Here is a 20966-nt window from a genome sequence, read left to right as displayed (position 1 = left end):
TTTAGGTGTCGTTTATAGAAAAATAGTACTGTATATGGAATATTTCTGTTTCATCTAAATTCCTATAGTGTGTGACAATTTAAAAAGCATGATGCATGCCACTTGTGGGGGTGGCTTGTTTTTTTGTTTTGTTTTTTTTACACAAAGAGACCATGTTATTGGGTACCCCAGAGTCCTGTGCAGGCTGGATGGGAGGGGTCATGGGGGCATCAATTCCTCTTCTTGCCTTTGCCAATGGCCTTGGCGAGCACTGTCATGGGTGCTGCAGACTGGTAGAGTGTGGAGGAAATCTTATTGATATAGTAGAGGCCAATCATGGAGAAGATGAAGCGGGTGCTGGGCGAGGAGTTTATGCTGGAAAGTAGTACTATATTTTTGTTTTTCTTCCATTAAAGAGAAAAAATCCTTTTAGAAGACTTGTTGAGATGTCATGAGAACCATCTGTTTAGAGCCCAGTCCACTTTAATCTTCATCCATGCATTTTTTAAAAGCCCTCCCCACATTCACAGTTTGGTTACTCATTGCTTGACTATAAAGTCCTCATTTTGTGATGTCACAATCTTCTGCACAGTATTTAGTTATGATGTCACAAAGAGAGTATTCTTATTTAAGGTGGGAATAAGCAGTAGGAGCAGATGAACTCTTTAAAAGCAACTATTATTTTCATGAAGATATCCCTCATTTAAAAACAAAGTTGTTGAGAAAGAGATGTGGAAATAGGCTGTAAAATATATATATACATATATCTCAAAGTAACATTTTGTTTTTCAGAGTATGTTGTAAATATTTACAAGCCCCAAATATTCTGTTCAGATTGTTACACTGGAATGAAAAGGGGCTAGAAATGGATTAGAATAGGACTATTTGGCAAGGGTCCAGATACTGTTAGTAGGTTCAAAGTGACATTTGTCATTTGAAGAATATTTCTAATATTTCCCGGTTTATATATGGCAAAAAGAGCTTCTTATCCAAATTCCCAGAATTCTCTGCTGAACAGAATGGTTTCAATTTACTTATAAGTTTAATTGCAGCATCATGCCTGTGCAAGTAACATTGTAAGCATATCTTTATACTTTCCTACAATATTCAGTTATACTTGTGTGCAATACAGATGTCTAACCATGCTTTGTCATTGCTTTCCTGATGTGCTCAGTGCTATCTAACCTAAAAATACTTCAGTTAAGTAACAACTCCTCCAGGTATCAGCAGGAATTCTGACCTGCCCTGAACTATAAAAGCTTAGTATTCTCATTACATTGGGTTTGATATCAGTTCTGAATAATAATAGTTGCCAACTTTCTTGATCTTTCCACCTCTCCCTAAAGAACCTGGGAACCTCTGTCTCCTTATTTGTCACTAACCTAGATTTTGAGGCTGCTGCTTTTGGTAAAAAAGCTCCAACAATTCAGTTACAAAAAATCTTTATAAATTACAATCAAGATCAGCATGGATCTCAGGGAGGGGGCCGGGGCTATGAATAAATGCTGTGACACAGGAGACTTGGTTTTACAAATCACATCACGTTAGCACTGTTGCGGTTGTGATGGTGTCACACACCTCCCTTATGTAGCATATCTCCCCTGATACAGTGCTGGCAGGGTTGTGGTGATGTGACATACTTACCCTAATGTAGCATATTGCATTTTCACACCAATAGTAGCTGAACATGGAGCAATATTATAATAAGACGGGGGTTCCCTTTTTAATTTGTGCTGCTGAATGAAAGTTTCCTTTCCTGACTAGCTCGACTTGCTATGGCACATATCTCTGGTTGCAATCAGATCACCTGTTGTAGGAGAAGGTTGGACTCAATGTCCTCATTAATCTGTTACCTATGAAAATAACTGGACAGAACACATGAAATAAAAGTGCTAATCACTACTCTTTCCCATGGCATTGATCTTATAAAACACAAGAAAACAATCTGCTCTTTGTTGTTGAAAGTCATTTCCAGCATACAAGTAAATGTTTGCTCACTAATTGGCTATAAATCCTTAGACTTCTGCTACTCTTTAATTCCCTTATTGTAAGGTATAAGGAATTAAGGCATAATACTTACATTTTGTAGGATTAAGGTATTATACTTACATCAAATGCAGTGCATCTGTAGTCTGGTTGCTAAAGTATATCAAAAATTAAAATAGGCTCTTTCTCTTCTTTTCTATATTTTTCTCGTTACAATTACAGTATAATGTACTTGCATCCTTAAACCAACTCAGCCTAATTAAGGGAATACACTGTATATGCATATAACTTTCATTCAGTTTCTGTACATTAAATAGGAAAGAGCTAGGCCACACCCTGAATTAGGAGAGGAGCAGTGTAGGACATTGTCACATACAGGCTTATTTTGGAATAAGTACAACTATGGGAGGAAACCAGATAACCACGCAGAATGTCAGTGCAGTAATTAAAAGATAATTTACATTAAATGTTGTTCTGTTCAACGATATTTAATGTGACGTTGTTCCTGGGTTGAAGAAGTAATTAATATAGCCATTACCAAAAAATATGTGCCAACTGATGTAATAACTATAACTGATAGTCTGTATCCCAGAAAATTCCCTTCTGTTTCCTGTAGATTGCTATAATAGCATCTCTTTGCAGAGAAATTGCAGTCTAGCAATGACGTTAGTGTCATGCAAGATCTTATTGGTAACATTTTAGCAACATCTGCATAAAGAAAGTAAATAGTATCTTTCACTCTGTTTTTAAAGTATAACTATAGTGAGTTTAGTAGCTGAATTGAAAGAAAAGGGCAAGAATGCATTTCAATTCAAAAGTAGGAGGCCGTTTTAAAATTGGGGCAGATGTAAAACTGGCCCAGATTCTGATCTCACTTAGACCCCATTTTATACTGGTGAATTGAATGGAGTTACTCTTAATTGTCACAGTTGTGAGAGGAGAATTAGACAAGAGCATATACCATATTAAATGGGGCTATTGCAATTTAGGCTTCCATTGAAAAAATGCCTTTTAAAAGGGAGAATTAACTGTGAAAAGTGCCAGATTAGCAGCCCTAGAAACAAAAGTTATCTATTTATCCACAGAATGTTTAAGGCACAGACACTATCAGTACGAGCTTCCCCTCACTGTCCTGCTAATGTGCCTCACCACCAGCCTTGAAGGGACAATTTAGGGGTGAGAGGAAATTCATTCTCCATTCCCATTAAGTCCTGGCCCTTCTACTAAAACTGCCAGTCAGGTGCCTGTAGTGTTGGTTTATTTGTGATGTGAACTAAGAAATGGACTAATAGAACAAGTTTTTTCCACATAGATAGGACCTACCAAATTCATGGCCATGAAAAATGTGTCATGGCCCATGAAATCTCTTCTCCAGATTTCACTGGGGAGACCAGCAGTTCTCAAATTGGGGATCCTGACCCAAAAGGGAGTTGTGGCGGGGCGAGAGAGTCACAAGGTTATTTTAGGGGGGTAGAGGCATTTCTACTCTTACTTCTGCATTGCCTTTAGAGCTGAGTGGCTGGAGAGCGGTGGCTGTTGGCTGGGCGTCCAGCTTTGAAGGCAGTGCCCCACCAGAAGCAGCACAGAAGTAAGGGTGGCAATACCATACCATGCCACCCTTACTTCTGCGCTGCTGCCTGCAAAGCTGGGCGGCCGGAGAGTGGAGGCTGCTAACTGAGGGCCCAGCTCTGCAGGTAGCAGTGGAGAAGTAAGGGTGGCAATACCATACCATGCCATCCTTACTTCTCTGCTGCTGCTGGGAGCGACTGTGCCTTCAGAGTTGGTCTCCCAGCCAGCAGCCACTGCTCTCCAGCTGCCCACCTCTGAAGGAAGCACTGCCACCAGCAGCAGCTTATAAGTAAGGGTAGCAGTACCACAACCCCAACAATAACCTTGAACCCCCACCCGCCCCCCCACAACTCCTTTTTGGGTCAGGACCCCTACAATTACAACACCATGAAATTTCAGCTTTAAATAGCCTAAATCATTAAATTTATGATTTTTTAACTCCTATGACTGTGAAATTGCCCAAAATGGACCGTGAATTTGGTAGGGCCCTACACATAGGCTGCCAAATGAGATAGCTAGGTGGCACTGAGTTTCAGTCACTGCCAAACTAGACTAGACTCAAATGTAGTGAACAGAGGTGAAAGATTCTTACAGTAATTCATTACCAGTCTCCTGTACCATCTGTATTTTTACAAAGGTTGTTTCCTTAAATTTCACTAAGCATAAAACTGAATTGGGTCATCTACAAAACATCCTCTTTTCTTCAGATTCCTGCTTAAAACTCAGCTCTTTGAACATTTCTTTTACTCTTTAGTAATCCCCACAGCTCCTCTTGAACTTTAACTCTTTGTCCTATGTTTCGGTTTGGTTTGGATGTGTTTCGATTCTGTTCTTTAGGACTATCGTCATCTTATTAATTGCCATGTAAATTTACTGTATTGTGCACTAGTTCATAGATTCATAGATTCATAGATATTTAGGTCAGAAGGGACCATTATGATCATCTAGTCTGACCTCCTGCACAACGCAGGCCACAGAATTTCACCCACCACTCCCACAAAAAAACCTCACACCTATATCTGTGCTATTGAAGTCCTCAAATTGTAGTTTAAAGACCTCAAGGAGCAGAGAATCCTCCAGCAAGTGATCCGTGCCCATGCTACAGAGGAAGGCGAAAAAACCTCCAGGGCCTTCCAATCTGCCCTGGAGGAAAATTCCTTCCCGACCCCAAATATGGCGATCAGCTAAACCCTGAGCATATGGGCAAGATTCATCAGCCAGATACTACAGAAAATTCTTTTCCGGGTAACTTGGATCTTGCCCCATCTAAAACCCATCACAGGCCATTGGGCCTATTTACCATGAATATTTAATTACCAAAGCCATGTTATCCCATCATACCATCTCCTCCATAAACTTATCGAGTTTAATCTTAAAGCAAGATAGATCTTTTGCCCCCACTACTTCCCTCGGAAGGCTATTCCAAAACTTCACTCCTCTGATGGTTAGAAACCTTCGTCTAATTTCTAATCTAAATTTCCTAGTGGCCAGTTTATATCCATTTGTTCTTGTGTCCACATTGGTACTGAGTAATGACTTGAGTCTGAGTATATACTTTGCTTGTAAAATTATAACATTTTAGACTCACTTTAAATGTTTGGATCTTTTGTGCCCATTTTGATTGACTTTATTATGGAACAAAAATTGTTAAAATAAGTATGGCTTAAATTTTTAGTTACCTTTTATTTAGTGTAGTTGTTTAACTGAATAATTGGCCATGTTTAATACTAAACTTTGATTATCACTATTTGCATTTTTTTGCAACAACATGTGAGGAGGTACAGTATAAAAATTCTATCTCAACAGTCAGTGTTTGATTTTATATTTTAAATTACTTGTACTTTAAATATTGTGTTACAGTGATTCGGGACGTGGGAGCAGTCTGTTAGACAGAGCCATTGCTGACAGACGACAGCTCAATACGATTACCTTACCTGACTTCAGTGACCCTGAAACAGGTGAGAATTAACATCTTGAACAATAAAGTAGCAACGATAATGTGTGGCTCAGTATCATCAGTCAAATCTTACAAGATAAAAAGACCAAAGCAATCGGTGTAAGTTGTGATTATTTTTTCACTATATATCTTCATTGTTGTAAAGTAAAAAAAAAATTAAATAAATTGCAGTATCAAGTTTGTTTGAGGAGATGCTTGCAGCATAAACTTTACTTTTTATTAATTAATTTATTTTTGTTTTTAAAAGTGCCCATTGCCCAGGCCCGTCAGTATATTTGTATTAATAAAATATATATAAACATTTTAGGAAGTGTTACTATACTTATTGTTAAATATTTAACAATGGTTAAAGTTGGCATGCTGATCTTTTCTATTCTAGCTAGATCTGATACATTACCCATTCCCTTGGTATCTGAACATTTCTGAGTAGATTTTTCTTTGTATTATTTAATAAGCAAATTAGAAAGAGAAATAGAACTCCCTCCCACCCCTTTCAAAAAAAATTAAGATTTTTATTTAGCTATTTTTTGGCACTATATTTGAAAACAGATTTCATTTTGGTGGCAGGTTCACAACAGAGGCTAATAGCTTTTGACACTTTAAGAGAAATAAATATTTTACAAGTCAGATAATGAACTTCTCATTAAACACAGTGCAAAATAAAATGCTGCATAAATGCAGTAGGTTAACTTTACGATGTCATTACATGTCAGTAAATATTTTAAACTGTAATTAGTCTATTATCTTATATTCACCCATCATAACTTGAATAAATAGACTAAAAGACTGTGTAAACCAGAAACTCACAGCCGAAATGAGTGAATAAACGTACAGTTTTAAGAGAAACTCTCAGGGAAACAATTGACATTTGGTGATTTTAGTTTCACTAACTTTACATGAAAGGACACCATATTAAGCTTATCCTAATCTATCCTATTGTATCACAAGTATTAAGAGATTTTCCTTAGCTGTTTGTTTCCTTGTTTTTGTGGTTTTATGTCAAAACTAGAACATGCTTTTCTTGTTGTCTTTGAGAAATGAATTCTTGTTTATTTGGGCTTCAATATAAAATGCTTTTGGAAGGGTTTACCAGCCTGAGATATCTTTATGGCAGTTTGACAGCTGTAAATTAGAACTCATCAACCTGTGAGTAGTTGAAATATAAAGTAACAGAATTATTCAATAGTAAAAAATTGTACTTGATTTATTTCTGAAACCATGAAGTTGGACCAGATGTGCGCACTCACATGCACAAAGAGGTGCCATTATAGTAGGTATTCTGTTATAAATGCCTTATTTCCGAGAATTATAAAGGCTTGATGTAGTGTGTACCCTACAATAGCAAGAAGTCTGTTAGTCGTACAGTGGGATTTTTTTGCTTTCACATTCTTATGTGCACTTGCAATTTAAAAAAGCATTTTAATTAAAAATATGAAATTTTGGCTTGTGATCATTCCACATTGTGGGCTAGCTCACTGCGTTTGTTTTACCAAGGAAATACAAGAAATGAGGTATGAAATTTTAAAATCTAGCTACTTACGCATGCAAAGAAACATTTGTTTTTCAAGTGAGTACCAAGATTCTTTATAGAGCCTTCGGACACCCTGATTTTACCTTTCCAGTTACTCAGACCATGAACAGTAATCGTTGCCTTTATAGACTGAATTCTCTTCATAAATCTTCATCACTCACCGTTAATCAGCCATATGAGTTGCTGTTAAATAGAGATGTGCCTGGATCAAAACTTGTAATCTAAAATCTCATGAACTTTTTGGGAAGTTTGCATCCAGGTCTGAACTTTATTACTGGGGCCTGTCTCAAGCATGGAAATGTAGGGGCTGGAAGGGACCTCACAGAGGCAGGCCCAAGTTTACCTAAACCATCCCTGACAGATGTTTGTCTAACCTGTTCTTCAAACTATCTTCAGCCAAAACTGGAAAACAGGATCTCAACAAACTTCAACTTTTGGAAGTTCAGATTTGTCTTATTCTGAATCTGAACTGCCAGTACCTGGGCAGGGAGGAGCTGGGGGTTAGTAGAAAGAGAGGAAAGTTTGTATTAGAAAGAGGTCTGCAGGGAGAATGGTTGAAACTCTGCAGTCACTTTCTGGGATCATAGTGTGGAAAGAGCCCTCAGATGTATTCAGTTGAGGACCAAGAGAGGATTGAAAGGTGAAGCCCAAGGAGGGAAGAAGGGGGTTTGTTTATACTTTGACTCTAAGATTTATTGGGGGATTCCAGGGGAGAGCCCTGGAGGTGCTAGCCCTGCGAGAAGGCTGTGGGAGAGGTCTGCTTACAGGGTGGGTAGGAAGAAGTCCAGGGAGGTGACAGTAAGTAGTTTGAGGGATTGAAACTTGACTGCCTATCTTAGGGTTCCTCTATTAACCCCACTGGTAAGGTGGTATAAAACCTGTGAGAAGGGGGATTGATGACTGGAAGTTTAAATAAAGGACATATGAACCGTGGGGCCCAGAATCAAGGGTGACAGATTGAACAGAGGGATTGGAAACTTGTTGTTATTTGGACTTTTTGTTACCGCAGAAGGGGTTGGACTAAAATATAACCTGGCCGGAGGTCCAAATCAGAAGAAGAGGCAGACCATACAGTGTCAGAGTGATCTGTCAGCAGGGGGTACTAAATGAGAGCTTACTACACCATGCCCAGCCCCAAGGGGACTTGTCAGCAGAGTCTCTGTTCTTCTACAGTCCTCCTTTTTGCAGCTTTATGAAGTATAAAGAGTGACTGAAAAGTAACTTTTGAAAGGGTTTTTGTTCTTGTTAATGATAAACAATAAAATTAATATTGTAGCATCATCCAAAGGCTCCAATAAGTATTTAGGGTTTATTGCGCTGCATGCTGTACTTGCACACAGGTGGGGACAATCCTTTTCCCAAAGAGCGTACAGTCTCACTTAGAAATTCAGGTTTTCTACTACCCTCTTTATCTGGAACACTGTTTAGATGGATGGAGAAGTAGAAGGATTATGACAGGTTTCAGAGTAACAGCCGTGTTAGTCTGTATTCGCAAAAAGAAAAGGAGTACTTGTGGCACCTTAGAGACTAACCAATTTATTCCTGCTCAAATAAATTGGTTAGTCTCTAAGGTGCCACAAGTACTCCTTTTCTTTTTAGAAGGATTATGACTCTACAAGTACCAAGGAAGTGAAACTTAGTATGTTGATTAGGGGGAGGGTGTTTTAGATAGGTATCTTAAAACTCCTTGATTTTTACTTTTGATAACATCTGTTTAACTCAAATGTCAGGAACCATTTGGAAGAAAAGGTCTTAGATAATAACAGTGCAGGGGTATTGAATCTTTATGCGCTGAGAGAGCTCCCACTATGGTTCAGTGGGTCTTCCAAAAATATAGAAGAACAGACCTGACGTTTCTGATAGTTTTAAGGTAAAAATGAGCAGGAAAAAATACCTTAATGAGGACGACATTTGGTCCTCTCTTATATATCCGAAAGAAACAGAAAAGGAGAGGAGGGAGTTGAATTCAGCTTTTTTTTTTTCCTTTATAAGGCAACTTTTAAGTCATGAGTCCCTTATCCATACAGCTGAGCAGCATATTCAGCCTCTACTGACCTATGGAACAAGAGACTAGAGCTAATAATCACACCAGAGGCCTTGTCTATCTACACAAAACTTGTACCGGTTTAGCTAAGATTGTTTTTAAACTAAATGCTAAACTGGTGCAAAATCCTGTGTAGATACTCTTATTTCCAGATAAGCGTTTCATGAGTCAATTTAACGTAAGTCAGTTCCTTAGCAACTTAAACTAAACTGAAAAAAGCCACTCTTAAAATAAGTGTTTAAACAGGGATTTGCATCGGTTTAAGTTACACCTGTGCAATTTTCTAGTATAGACAAGCCCAAATCATTTCTGTTCACAAGACTAGAATGTTAGTGCTAATCTTCTGGTCAAATGTCATGTCACGTCAGCCCACCTAAAATTCTTCTGCACTTTCAACTAGATACCATATCTTCGGTTCATCGATCAGTTCATAACTCTGATGTTTGTAACTCTGAGGTTCTACTGTACTTGTTTCATTACGTGGTAGTTTTAGCTCACTTATTTTTGGACTAACATAATAGAAAATAAAATTGGTAGCTGGTTTTAAACCAGGTTGTCTAGAACTTTGTTTTTCCTCAAATAAAATGAGTTTAGAACATATTAAAGAAAATTTGCTTTCCAAATTAATTGATTTTGATTAAATCTAGTTTTCTGGTTTTCTTGTACATAAAGACACTAGTCTTTGAATATCATGCAAGATAATGGACTTTATAAAATTCTTTAAAGAAAAACTAATACTTGTTTTCCGCAGAAACCATCTTCATACTATGAGTAGTGAAATAAATGCTTTGCATTATATCATTTTCTTTTTGGAATTCATGAGTCCATTGAAACCCTGTTCTTGGATCTTTTTTCTTGTATCAATTTTTTCTTTCTTTTTTTAGCGTCCGATACTTCCTCCTCATCTCCTCTCTCAAGAACAGACTCTCCTCTTCACCTGTTCGTATCTTCTCATCCTCCTCACCCTCATCCCAAATATGATACCTTTGTCTGGCCCCGTGCAGCCTATCCATGTTCCTGGGCCCCACACACCTCCTCTCTGTAAACTGGTTATCTCTTCCTGATAGGCGTGTTAATTTGCTCTTTGTTTTTTCTGATAATCTCCATAACTGATAAACAGTGTTTCCATTGAAAGGATTTTAAACTTCAAAACATTAGGGGAAACTGGATCCTGCCTGGTTAGATGCTCTTGGTTAACTAGTGGGGGGGATATTAAAAAATACAAACATTAGTCGTGTATGAGGAGATTTTAATAGGTAATGTTGGAGTGCCTAAATGTGCACAGTTTTGAATAGATTAGTATCTCAAACTCCTGGATGTGGCACAATGTAACAGATGGGAGGAGAAAGGGATTATCAATCAGTATTGCTTTAGAGTACCTGTTATATGCATTGCAATAAAGCATATCTAGTGTTGAACCTGGAATAGTCAGTTCAGTTACTGGTACCCTTTGTCTCATAGGAATATAACCATCTACAAGGTTTGTCTTTCTCATCCATAAGTTGTAATAATTTATTTTGCGTTGTTGGGTCCTTCATTAACAACTATAATAACTATAATTTATAACAACTATCTTTTCCTGAAATCTTGCACCAAGGAGGCAAATGCATCAAATAATTTGTGTTTATTTTGCATACTGCAAAGGCCTGTTTTTGATCTGTCTTACTGAATTGTAATCAGTTGAGTTCTGCTAGTGTAAACCCATTGTAGGCCTGATTCTCCTCTCACTTAAAAACTCTACAAAACATATCAAAATAAATCTGGTGTTGGTGTGGTAACCTCTTGCTTAAAATAGCTTTCTAAACATTTTTCTCAGTTTATATTTGTTCTCCTTCCACTAGATTGCTTACTATTAATATTCCTGACCTTCACTGTTAGCCTTAAGTATAGGTATCCAATGCACCGCTACAGACTAGGGACTGAATGGCTCGGCAGCAGTTCTGCAGAAAAGGACCTAGGGGTTACAGTGGACGAGAAGCTGGATATTAGTCAACAGTGTGCCCTTGTTGCCAAGAAGGCCAATGGCATTTTGGGATGTATAAGTAGGGGCATTGCCAGCAGATGGAGGGACGTGATCGTTCCTCTCTATTTGACACTGGTGAGGCCTCATCTGGAGTACTGTGTCCAGTTTTGGGCCCCACACTACAAGAAGGATGTGGAAAAATTGGAAACCGTCCAGCGGAAGGCAACAAAAATGATTAGGGGACTGGAACACATGACTTATGAGGAGAGGCTGAGGGAACTGGGGATGTTTAGTCTACGGAAGAGAAGAATGAGGCGGATTTGATTGCTGCTTTCAACTACCTGAAAGGGGGTTCCAAAGAGGATGGCTCTAGACTGTTCTCAGTGGTAGGAGATGACAGAACAAGGAGTAATGGTCTCAAGTTGCAGTGGGGGAGATTTAGGTGGGATATTAGGAAAAACTTTTTCACTAGGAGGGTGGTGAAACACTGGAATGCGTTACCTAGGGAGGTGGTGGAATCTCTTTCCTTAGAAGTTTTTAAGGTCAGGCTTGACAAAGCCCTGGCTGTGATGATTTAGTTGGGGATCGGTCCTGCTTTGAGCAGGGGCTTGGACTAGATGACCTCCTGAGGTCCCTTCCAACCCTGATAGTCTATGATTCTATGATACTCTTTGGTTTCACTGCTGCACCATAATAATCCAGCGTTCTGAAGTTTAGTTTAGGTATTGGTCGGTGACCACCCTCCTTGATATTTTAAATGTTGAAATCTATGGAAGCATGAATGTTTCTTCAAACTTCAGGGTACTTAGATACAAAGGTTTGAGAAGTTGAAGGCTGTGTTCTATCTTGTAGCACTTTAATACATGATTAATTAGGAAAGTGTTGTAGGTTTTGCACTGTGCTTCCACAGGGCATACTGCCATAAGATGGTACATCCCATGCAGCATTAGATTGTTTGTTCTTTGTGGAACAGTAAGTCACCAAAAGTTCCACTGAGATGCCTGACGTATTAATGAGAAAATGCAGACGTGCAAACACAGACTAAGTGGTATAAAGTCTGACTTTTTCATTTCCAATAAAAGCTACAGTATTAATGAGGAAAAGAGCTTTCTAGATTGCATGATGAGGTGTAGAGAAGTTTACATGATGATGTGTACGGCATAAAAGCAGAATGTCAGATTCTTATCTAGAGTGTAAACAATAGGTGAGATTCAAAGCTTTGGGTATTTTTCCCCTTTATGCTATATGAATAAAAATTTAGTCCAGATCCTTGTAGCTTCTTGGAATAAATTTCAGAGCTGAAGATTGTGGGTTGCTTATTTTATTCAGCTATACATCTTCCTGTAATAGAAACAAAACACACATCACAAATGTTGAGTTCACCATCCTGTACTGGTGAAAACCAAAATGATTTCAGAAGTTGTAACAATCCCTCTCTTTCAGAACCTTTATTGAAAGCTGAAAACAATAAACCTGATTTTCAGTTTGAAGATTATCAGAAGTCTTTTTGTTTTCTTGGAGTATTTAGTTTTTATATTTTGTCGTTTTTTAATTAAGATTTTAATTTGTGATTTGATCTGTTGTTCAAAGGTAACCCACCAGATGCTTACTTTCATGGTTTTTACTCCCTTTTTTCAGTTTGTAAGTAGTATTCACTATACAGGTCTACTTTTAATTTCTAAATTACTTAAAAATCACACATTTCTCCACCACAGAATGTAAATATTGTTTATCAGTAGTGGAAGTTTGATATAGTGTGTAAAGTGTAGCTGATGCTGTTTACCCATTCAATCACTCTAAGGACTGTAATCTTACAAAATTTGAATGCACTCAACCAACACTTAAATTTAATTATTAAAGAGGCAGTATTCATTTCTGGAGGGCTGCAAATAAAGGTATTTTAGGAAGGTCTTATATAGAATAATGGTCAGTCACCGGTAATTTTTATTGTTAAAGTTCTTAAGCCACCACTGTTAGTAAGCATTACAGTGGTCTAATATGTAATGTTACTACTGTTAATTTGATTTCTAGTGCAATTCACAGTGAGCTATTGCTTTCTTCGCGGAGAGGTGTTCCACTGCCTGGAATAGTGATTGTCAGAGGAGAGCTAAAGACCTCAATAAATAGAATAAAATAAAGAGCATAGATCAGTAAATATACATTTAAATTATCCAAGATACAAAACACATTTTTTGCAACCTTGAGATTGCTACCATCAGATATATTTTAAGATTATTTTATGCTTAGCCTATAAAAAATTGTGTTTTCATTACCCTTTTCACTTTGAAATAGATTTCTCTGAAGTAGTGGAGATACTTTTTTAACTCGGGGCGAAGTAAAGGAGAATTTGGAAGAGCTATACATATTTCGCTGCAAGTATGGTGTCTGTTTTCTCTAAGCTTGAAAGCTTGTCTCTCTCACCAAAAGAAGTTGGTCCATTAAAAAATATTACCTCACCCACCTTGTCTCAGGGCAGATAGTGTTATTCAGGGAACTAAAGGAGAGGGTACGCTAAATGTTCTTCTGCCCAAACTGATAATTAACATTGCAGCTTCAGTGTAAGGAAAAGTGTCTCAGGTGCCTTGTGAGTATTCAGTAGGAAGAATGTAAATTTCAGTTAAAACATCTGCTTTATGTAGCCCCGCAGAAGGTACTGTGTCTTTAAACAAAATGTGTTTGCTTGCATTAACACACAATCCAGTGCATGTTACACCATTAATATTTTTAAATGCTTTAATGCCTGCTTTTTGTGCATATGAAATTGGAAGTGTTCTTCATCCTGCCTGAGTGTTTCTGTTGAATTCAGATTTTTCTTGCTTTGAATAAGACATTGTTCCATTAAATTTGATTTATAAAGCAACTTTCCTCTTCTACGGTGAAAGCAACACTATATGACAAACTCTCATTAAGTCAAGTATTTAAAGTTGAAATTTATTTAGAAATTACCAAGAAAATTACTAGAAAAGCCACGGATTTTATCATAATTTTCTTTTACATAGGGATGCTTATGAACATCTAGGCTTCAGGACAAGATGGAATTTTAGAAAGATAATCTAAAAGAAAATTTTAGAGATAATCTGTAAATTTTGGGCATTGCTATATTTGCTGAAATCGGGCTATAAGCAAATCTTTGAGATGGAAAGGACTTCTCAGAGCAAATGCCAGTAAAAATGCTGACGGTTCAGTAATCACCTTGTCACAGTGTCAGGCTTGCTTGGTAATTTGTTCGCATTATGGCAGATGAAGTCTCCAAATGAATTAAGAGTTTATTGATTAAAACATTCAAACAAGCACAGGCTGATCGCAAGCTAATAAAATGTTAGTTTAGTGACAAAAATTCTCTCTTCATAAATCCTGAATAGCGATTGTGAAAGGTAACTTGAAAGTAAAGCAAATATTTCTCAACGAAAATGTGCCATGAAATAAAAAGTTAGACAGCAAATCTCTCACATTTTACCATGTGTGAGGTAATTACTATTTCCAGATGTTATTCAGGTGGTAACTAAATATGTGAGTTCTTGAACTTCCAAAAACTTTCCGCCATTGAGACAATTTTAGTATCAAAGATAAACCCTAGTAAAAGTAAAACCAAACAAGCCAAAGGTGATAGCAGAGAACCATTATGCTGATGTATTATAACTAGTTTTCTTTCCTAGACTTCTCATGCCTTTTTCAGACATTTGATTTCAAAACAATCTTCAGTTTCTTTTTTAAGGTAACAAAACGCTTCTTCAGTTCTTCACAATGTTCACGCTTAAATCCTGGTTTTAGCAGTTGTCCAACAAGTTCTCTGTATGGGTTATGTTTTCTGATGAAGAGATAATGGAGTGTTTTACAGCATATTCCTCTGGACGCAAGTTGGCCTTTACAATGAATTCTGATGGGCTGGGTAGGGATTAAAGAATACAGAATATATATATATTTTTTCCCGGTCGAAGCAATGAGAGCAAAATTGCCATAGCATCTTTAGGAGATGGAAGGGAGATAAAAATTGAAATGCAGCAACAAAACCTTGCTGGAGAGAGGTAAGCAAAGGAATGTGATTGGCTGAGGGTCTATAACCATACCAACAAAACTAGGAGAGGTCTGTGTGATGCTGGGGAAAGAGCAGAGTGAGTGTGCAGTAGAGTAGAACAGGAAGCCAGAATGTAGGCAGTTAGCAACATAGCAAGTGTGAGATATAGAGCAAGAAATCTGCATTTTAAATAAGAAAACTTATGAAGAAACTAGAAGAAAGTCAGAGTGAACTTTGGGCACTCAAAACTGCTTTTAAGAGAACTGCTCCCAGTTGTCCACAGAACAACTGTTAAGAGAAACTGTGTTCCATGCATTTCCACTGGAAGAGCCATGAATGAGCCAAATGCTGATTAATTGTGGTGATACCAGAGAAGCATGAGGTATTGTGGGATTAGATTTCCGGGGATGATAGTGACACATGGTCAAGATACTTGATTTGATGACTGAAAAGACTATGTGACTGTAAAAAGTCATAGCCCAGGCATGATGAAGCTCCAGTGGTAGTGATGACTAGAGACCCACAAAAAACAGGGACTGCCAGAGGCTGCATTAGAGGCTATCCCATCCTTTGGAGAAGGGCTCTGAGAAACTACTTGGAGTCAACTATGACACAGATGTTCAGATAAGGAGACCATAGGAAAAAAGCAAAAATAGTGTAGTTCTGATCTGTTATTTTGCATAAATAGTGCCCAACCCAGACTATATACTTGTGACTTATTTTTCTTTGCTTTTCGATAGCAGTTAACTTCCAACTCTCCTGCACTACGTTGAGATTACCTAAAACTCCTCAGGTTGAAGCAAAGAGCAGTGAAAGAACAGAAGCTGTGATTTTTAAATGGACCTTAGGGAGATAGGCACACAAATATCATTGAGTCTCCTTCTTTAAACTTTCAAATTCAAAGAAACTAATGTTGAAGACAATGTGGACTATTTTGGAAAGTTTGGTCACAGGGTTTTATTAGCAGAGGATAGTGAGGGAGTTTTGAAGTTGATTTGTTTGAAAGGTTATTAATGTTAAGAGATTGGAATTGCAATCACCATTTCTGAAATAATCTGAGTTTATGTGAAATTCTGTGTCCATCATTTGATTGTAAATGTTTAGTCCGTGATTAATTTAAAAATTCTTGTGAGCCAGATGTATTAATCTAGTGAAAATTAGGAGATAAACATTTTCTATTTATTTAATGGGATAAGGAAGCATGCATTTGAAACGGTTGTATATTTTATTTAGAGAATACTACTAAGAAATAAAATTTTAAGTGATACGTATTATAAAGTTATACATATTTACATAGAACTGCAAAAATTGTGTGAATTGATCCTTTCTGAAAAGATTTGAAAAATGAAAACATTAAGAGGGCACTCTGCACCTTCAAATAACAAGTGTGAAGTAGGAATCAGTTGTCAGGTGGCTAGTTATGATTCATATTTCACAAGTCGGGAAGGTTTTGGAACAAACTAATCAATTAAACAGTAATTCACCGGGACCAGATAGTATTCACCCTAGAGTTCTGAAGAAACTCAAATATGAAATTCGCAAAAAAGAAAAGGAGTACTTGTGGCACCTTAGAGACTAACAAATTTATTTGAGCATAAGCTTTCGTGAGCTACACTCAGTGGAAAATGCATCCGATGAAGTGAGCACGGCTGCTACTCTGAAACCTGTCAAATATGAAATTGTAGTTGATATGTAACCTATCACTTAAATTAGACTTTGTACCAAATGACTGGAGGATAGCTAATGTAACACTGATTTTAAAAAAAGACTTGATAGGTGATCCTGACAATTACCGGCCAATACACCTAACTTCAGTACCAGTCAAATTGTTTGAATCCGTAGTAAAGAACAGAATTATCAGACACAGAGATGAACATGATATCTTGGGGAAGAGTCAACATGGCTTTTGTAAAGGGAAATCATGCCTCACTAATGCTTTAGAATTTTCTGAGGGTGTCAACAAGCATGTGGACAAAGGTGATCCAATTGATATAGTGTATGTGGTCTTTCAAAAGCCTTTGACAAGGTCCCTCCTCAAAGGCTCTTACGCAAAGTAAGCAGTCACGGGATAAGAGGGAAGGTCCTCTCATGGACAGGTAACTGATTAAAAGATAGGAATCAAAGGTCAGTTTTCACAATGAAAAGAGGTAAATAGCTGGATCCCCCAGGACCTGTAGTGGTACTTGTGCTGTTGAACGTATTCATAAATGATCTGGAAAAGTGTGTGAACAGTAAGGTGTCAGAGTTTGTGGATGATACTAAATTATTCAAAATAGTTAAGTCCAAAGCTGACTGTGAAGAGTTACAAAGGGATCTCTCAGAACTGGGTGACTGGGCAACAAAATGGCAAATGAAATTAAATGTTGTTAAATGCAAAATAATGCACACTGAAAAACATAATCCCAAAAATCTGTGCAAATTGATGGGTTCTGAATAAGCTATTACCACTCAAAAAAGAGCTCTTGAAGTCGTCATGGATAGTTCTTTGAAAACATCTGCTCAGTGTGCAGTGGCAGTCAAAAAACCTAACAAAATGTTAGACACCATTAACAAAGGGATAAATAATAAGACAAAAAATATCATGATGTCACTAGATAAATCCCTGGTACTTGCACACCTGGAAAACTGTGTGTAGTTCTGGTCATCCCATCTCAAAAAAAGATACATTAGAACTGGAAAAGATACAGAGAAATGCAACAGAGAGATTAGGGGTATAGAACAGCTTACGTACAAGGAGAGATTAAACTGGGACTGTTCGGTTTAGAAAAGATAAGAGGGGATATGATAGAGGTCTATAAAATTGTGAATAGTGTGAAAAAAGTTAATAAGGAAATGTTATTTACCCCTTCACGTAACACAAGAACCAGGGATCACCCAATGAAACTAATAGGCAGCAGTATTAAAATAAATGTGAGAAAGTACTTCTTCACATAACACAGTCAACCATGGAACTCCTTTTCAGAGGATGTTATGAAGGCCAAAACTATAACTGGATTCAGAAAAGAATTAGATAAGTTTGTGAAGGATAGGTCCATCGATGGCTGTTAGTCAAGATGGTCAGAGTTTCCTAAATGCTGTGGGTGTCCTAAATGTCTGACTACTAGAAGCTGGGACTGGACAACAGGGATGGATCACTCGGTAAATTGCCCTGTTCTTTTCATTCCCTTTGAAGCATCTGGCATTAGCTTCTGTTGGAAGACAGGATACTGGTCTGACCCATCATGGCCATTCTTATGTTCTTAAATAAGCTACGTTGCTTTGGTATAGTTGCTTATTATCCTATAGAATTATCTTCTGCTCAGATAAGTTTTACCACCAAGTTACTGTTACACTGTATGTAGATTTATCCACTTACAGAATTACTGTAGTAAACCATTTACATTCCATTGTTTTTACGACTTTAGACCTGGATACTAGGAATGTGCAATCTGAATAATATATTTCCTAAATGGAACAAATGTTGGCCTATTTAGAAGGTACCAAAACATTTGTTTGCATACTGGAAAAATTTTACTTCTGTTAAGATTACATGGTTCCCACTATACAACCAGCCTCCTGCTAGGGAACTCCTCCCCGCTGAAGCTTTGTATTATTATTATAAGTGAGGGGGTTGGATGATGGTCTGCAACTTTCTCCTTTCCTCAGCTTTTCTTCATATCAAGGAACTGCATCCCTTCCTTACCAGTTCTTCAAGAGACCTGGGGTGGATTCTCCTTCTTAACCATTTACAACAGACCATGTCAGCGATGGAAGTAGCAAAGGCTTCTGCTCTGTTGCTGAGCCACTGCACGGATCGCATCAGACATCCTTTAGGCTTTTTAACTAAGAAAATTCTCTGAGCCCCTTGCTGCTGGAGGAGAGCATGAGTCTCTGCTGTTGATTGTGGAACTTGTCATCTTTAAAAACTAAGGAGGGCAATGGTGGACCGGATCCTGAAATCAATGGAATCACTGCTTTTATACCCTTGACAGAACTGTTCAAACATAGTGACAAATTTCTCTCTCTCATGCAAAAAATAATAAAATACACACATCAGCATTTCCCAAATTGATTGGGGAGGCTGGCACCATCGTAGTCTGGGGGAGGGAACAGTAGACAACAGAAGCATTGGGATAAGTTATGCAGTGTGTGTCTGCATTCACCACATCCTCCACTTCAAATGTACTCTGATGTTACTACATCAAATTGCAGCCGTTTACTGAAAGCCATCCATATTGTATCTCTTCTCTAGTGAAGGTCTGTAATGTCAACAGTCACGTGACTAGCACACGTTTACTGTTTGCAGGTTCGGGCAAGCAATCACCAACCCAAGCTTATGTCTGGCTTCTTTGGTAGTCAGTTCAACATCTTCCTGTAAAGCATTTGCTGCTGGTCATTATGAGAGGCAGGATACTGGACTAGATGGACCTTTAGTCTGATCCAGTCTGGCATTTCCTGTGTTCCTGTTTTCCTATCTCTGTAAGCAGTGTAAAACTTCTTCTTTAATCAAGCCCAATGAGCGTCAAATACAATTTGAAATTACAGAACAGATTTACAGTGGATCTGTAAGTATTTAAAATCACAGTGAGAACTACAACTTAAAATGTTTATGGTCTGGATAGAAAAACATCAGTGCTAAAGTTTCTGTGGTGACAATTAAATATTTAATACATACGTTTAATTTATCATGAGGGTAGCATACATACTGAACTGATAGAAAACCTATTTCATTTTTCATGTGCTGGAAAAAAGATACTATATCAGACTGAATTTTAATATCCCTCAGAAAAGCTTTATTTTGAGAGACTAATCCATTCCATTCAGCATTTTCAAGATATTCTTCCTGCAAGGAATTCTTTGGCTGCTAAACATTTTACTTCAACATTGTTGATTATCTAATTTTTGCATCCCATGCGATTTAATCGTGTATCCATGCAGGGGCACATTGTGCTCAGCCTATATATTTTAGTTCTGTCTTTCTTTTTTGCAATCTATTACTAGCCTTTAAATAGTCATCTAATTGCATGATATCAAAAGACATTGCAATTACTAACACCAAAGTGCATGCAGCAATATAAAGGTTACAGCATATAGTGCCATCACAAACCTTCTTTGAATCATTTATACTCATAAATTAAATGCCGAGTTAAATCTTCAGTGTTCACAGTGACTACTCAAATTGACATCAAACATTGTTGCTAGTAAAATCATGACATAATTTTGTGTAGATTCACTCACATTTGTGCATTTTACATTAGAAAAAGACTGACAGCAAACATCCAGAAGTTAAGACCCAAGTTAGCTTTTTTAGTGAAGCCTGTGTTATGGAAAGGGTTAAGGTGTAGTATTTAACCCAGCCTTTGTGAACATTTTTGTCTTTCTTCCTTCCCCTCCCTTCTCTCCACACTGATGTAATTTTTTTATTACTTCTACAGGTTCAGTCCATGCAACATCAATAGCAGCCTCCAGAGTGGAGCAGGCACTGTCTGAGGTTGCTTCATCTTTGCAGAGCAGTGCTCCTAAGCAAGGTCCTCTGCATCCTTGGATGACTCTGGCTCAAATTTGGCTTCATGCAGGTACTGGAAAACAAAAACTACTTTTTTTTCTATTCACTAACCTGTGAAGCAGCAGGAATCTGTATTCATTTCATTCAGCAGGTCAGACTCTATTATCATTTCTCAACTGAAATTGGAGCTTTTAAGGACACTTATTCAAAATGTGGCATTTTGTTGCATTTCAAGAGAGAACATTGTATGTTTAATTTATAAAACAGTAGTCAATAAGGATGGCATTTAGTTTTTAATTTAATAACCTTGTCATAGTGTTGTTGCATTTTCTAACTACAGTTTAGACTGTATTAAATCATGGATTTCTAAAATTTCTCATTTGGCAAATTTGTCCTTGAGAATTAAGGGTTGCTGTGTTTTTGTGGAACTTTTTAAC

General features: G+C 37.5%; 1 protein-coding gene across 8 annotated transcripts in view; it reads left to right on the top strand.

Moving 5' to 3' along the window:
* The window catches only part of TTC7B (tetratricopeptide repeat domain 7B), a 322836-nt gene that overhangs the window by 221048 nt on the left and 80822 nt on the right, over nucleotides 1-20966 (top strand). For all 8 annotated transcript variants that reach the window (XM_037900827.2, XM_037900829.2, XM_037900831.2 and 5 more), the window contains 2 exons: nucleotides 5395-5492; nucleotides 20459-20599. In XM_037900827.2, the coding sequence (XP_037756755.1) occupies nucleotides 5395-5492; nucleotides 20459-20599 (239 nt within the window). The remainder of the gene's footprint in view (nucleotides 1-5394; nucleotides 5493-20458; nucleotides 20600-20966) is intronic.

This window comes from Chelonia mydas, chromosome 6, assembly GCF_015237465.2.
Source record: "Chelonia mydas isolate rCheMyd1 chromosome 6, rCheMyd1.pri.v2, whole genome shotgun sequence".
Lineage (NCBI taxonomy): Eukaryota > Metazoa > Chordata > Testudines > Cheloniidae > Chelonia > Chelonia mydas.
This window is presented reverse-complemented; position numbering and strand designations above follow the sequence as displayed.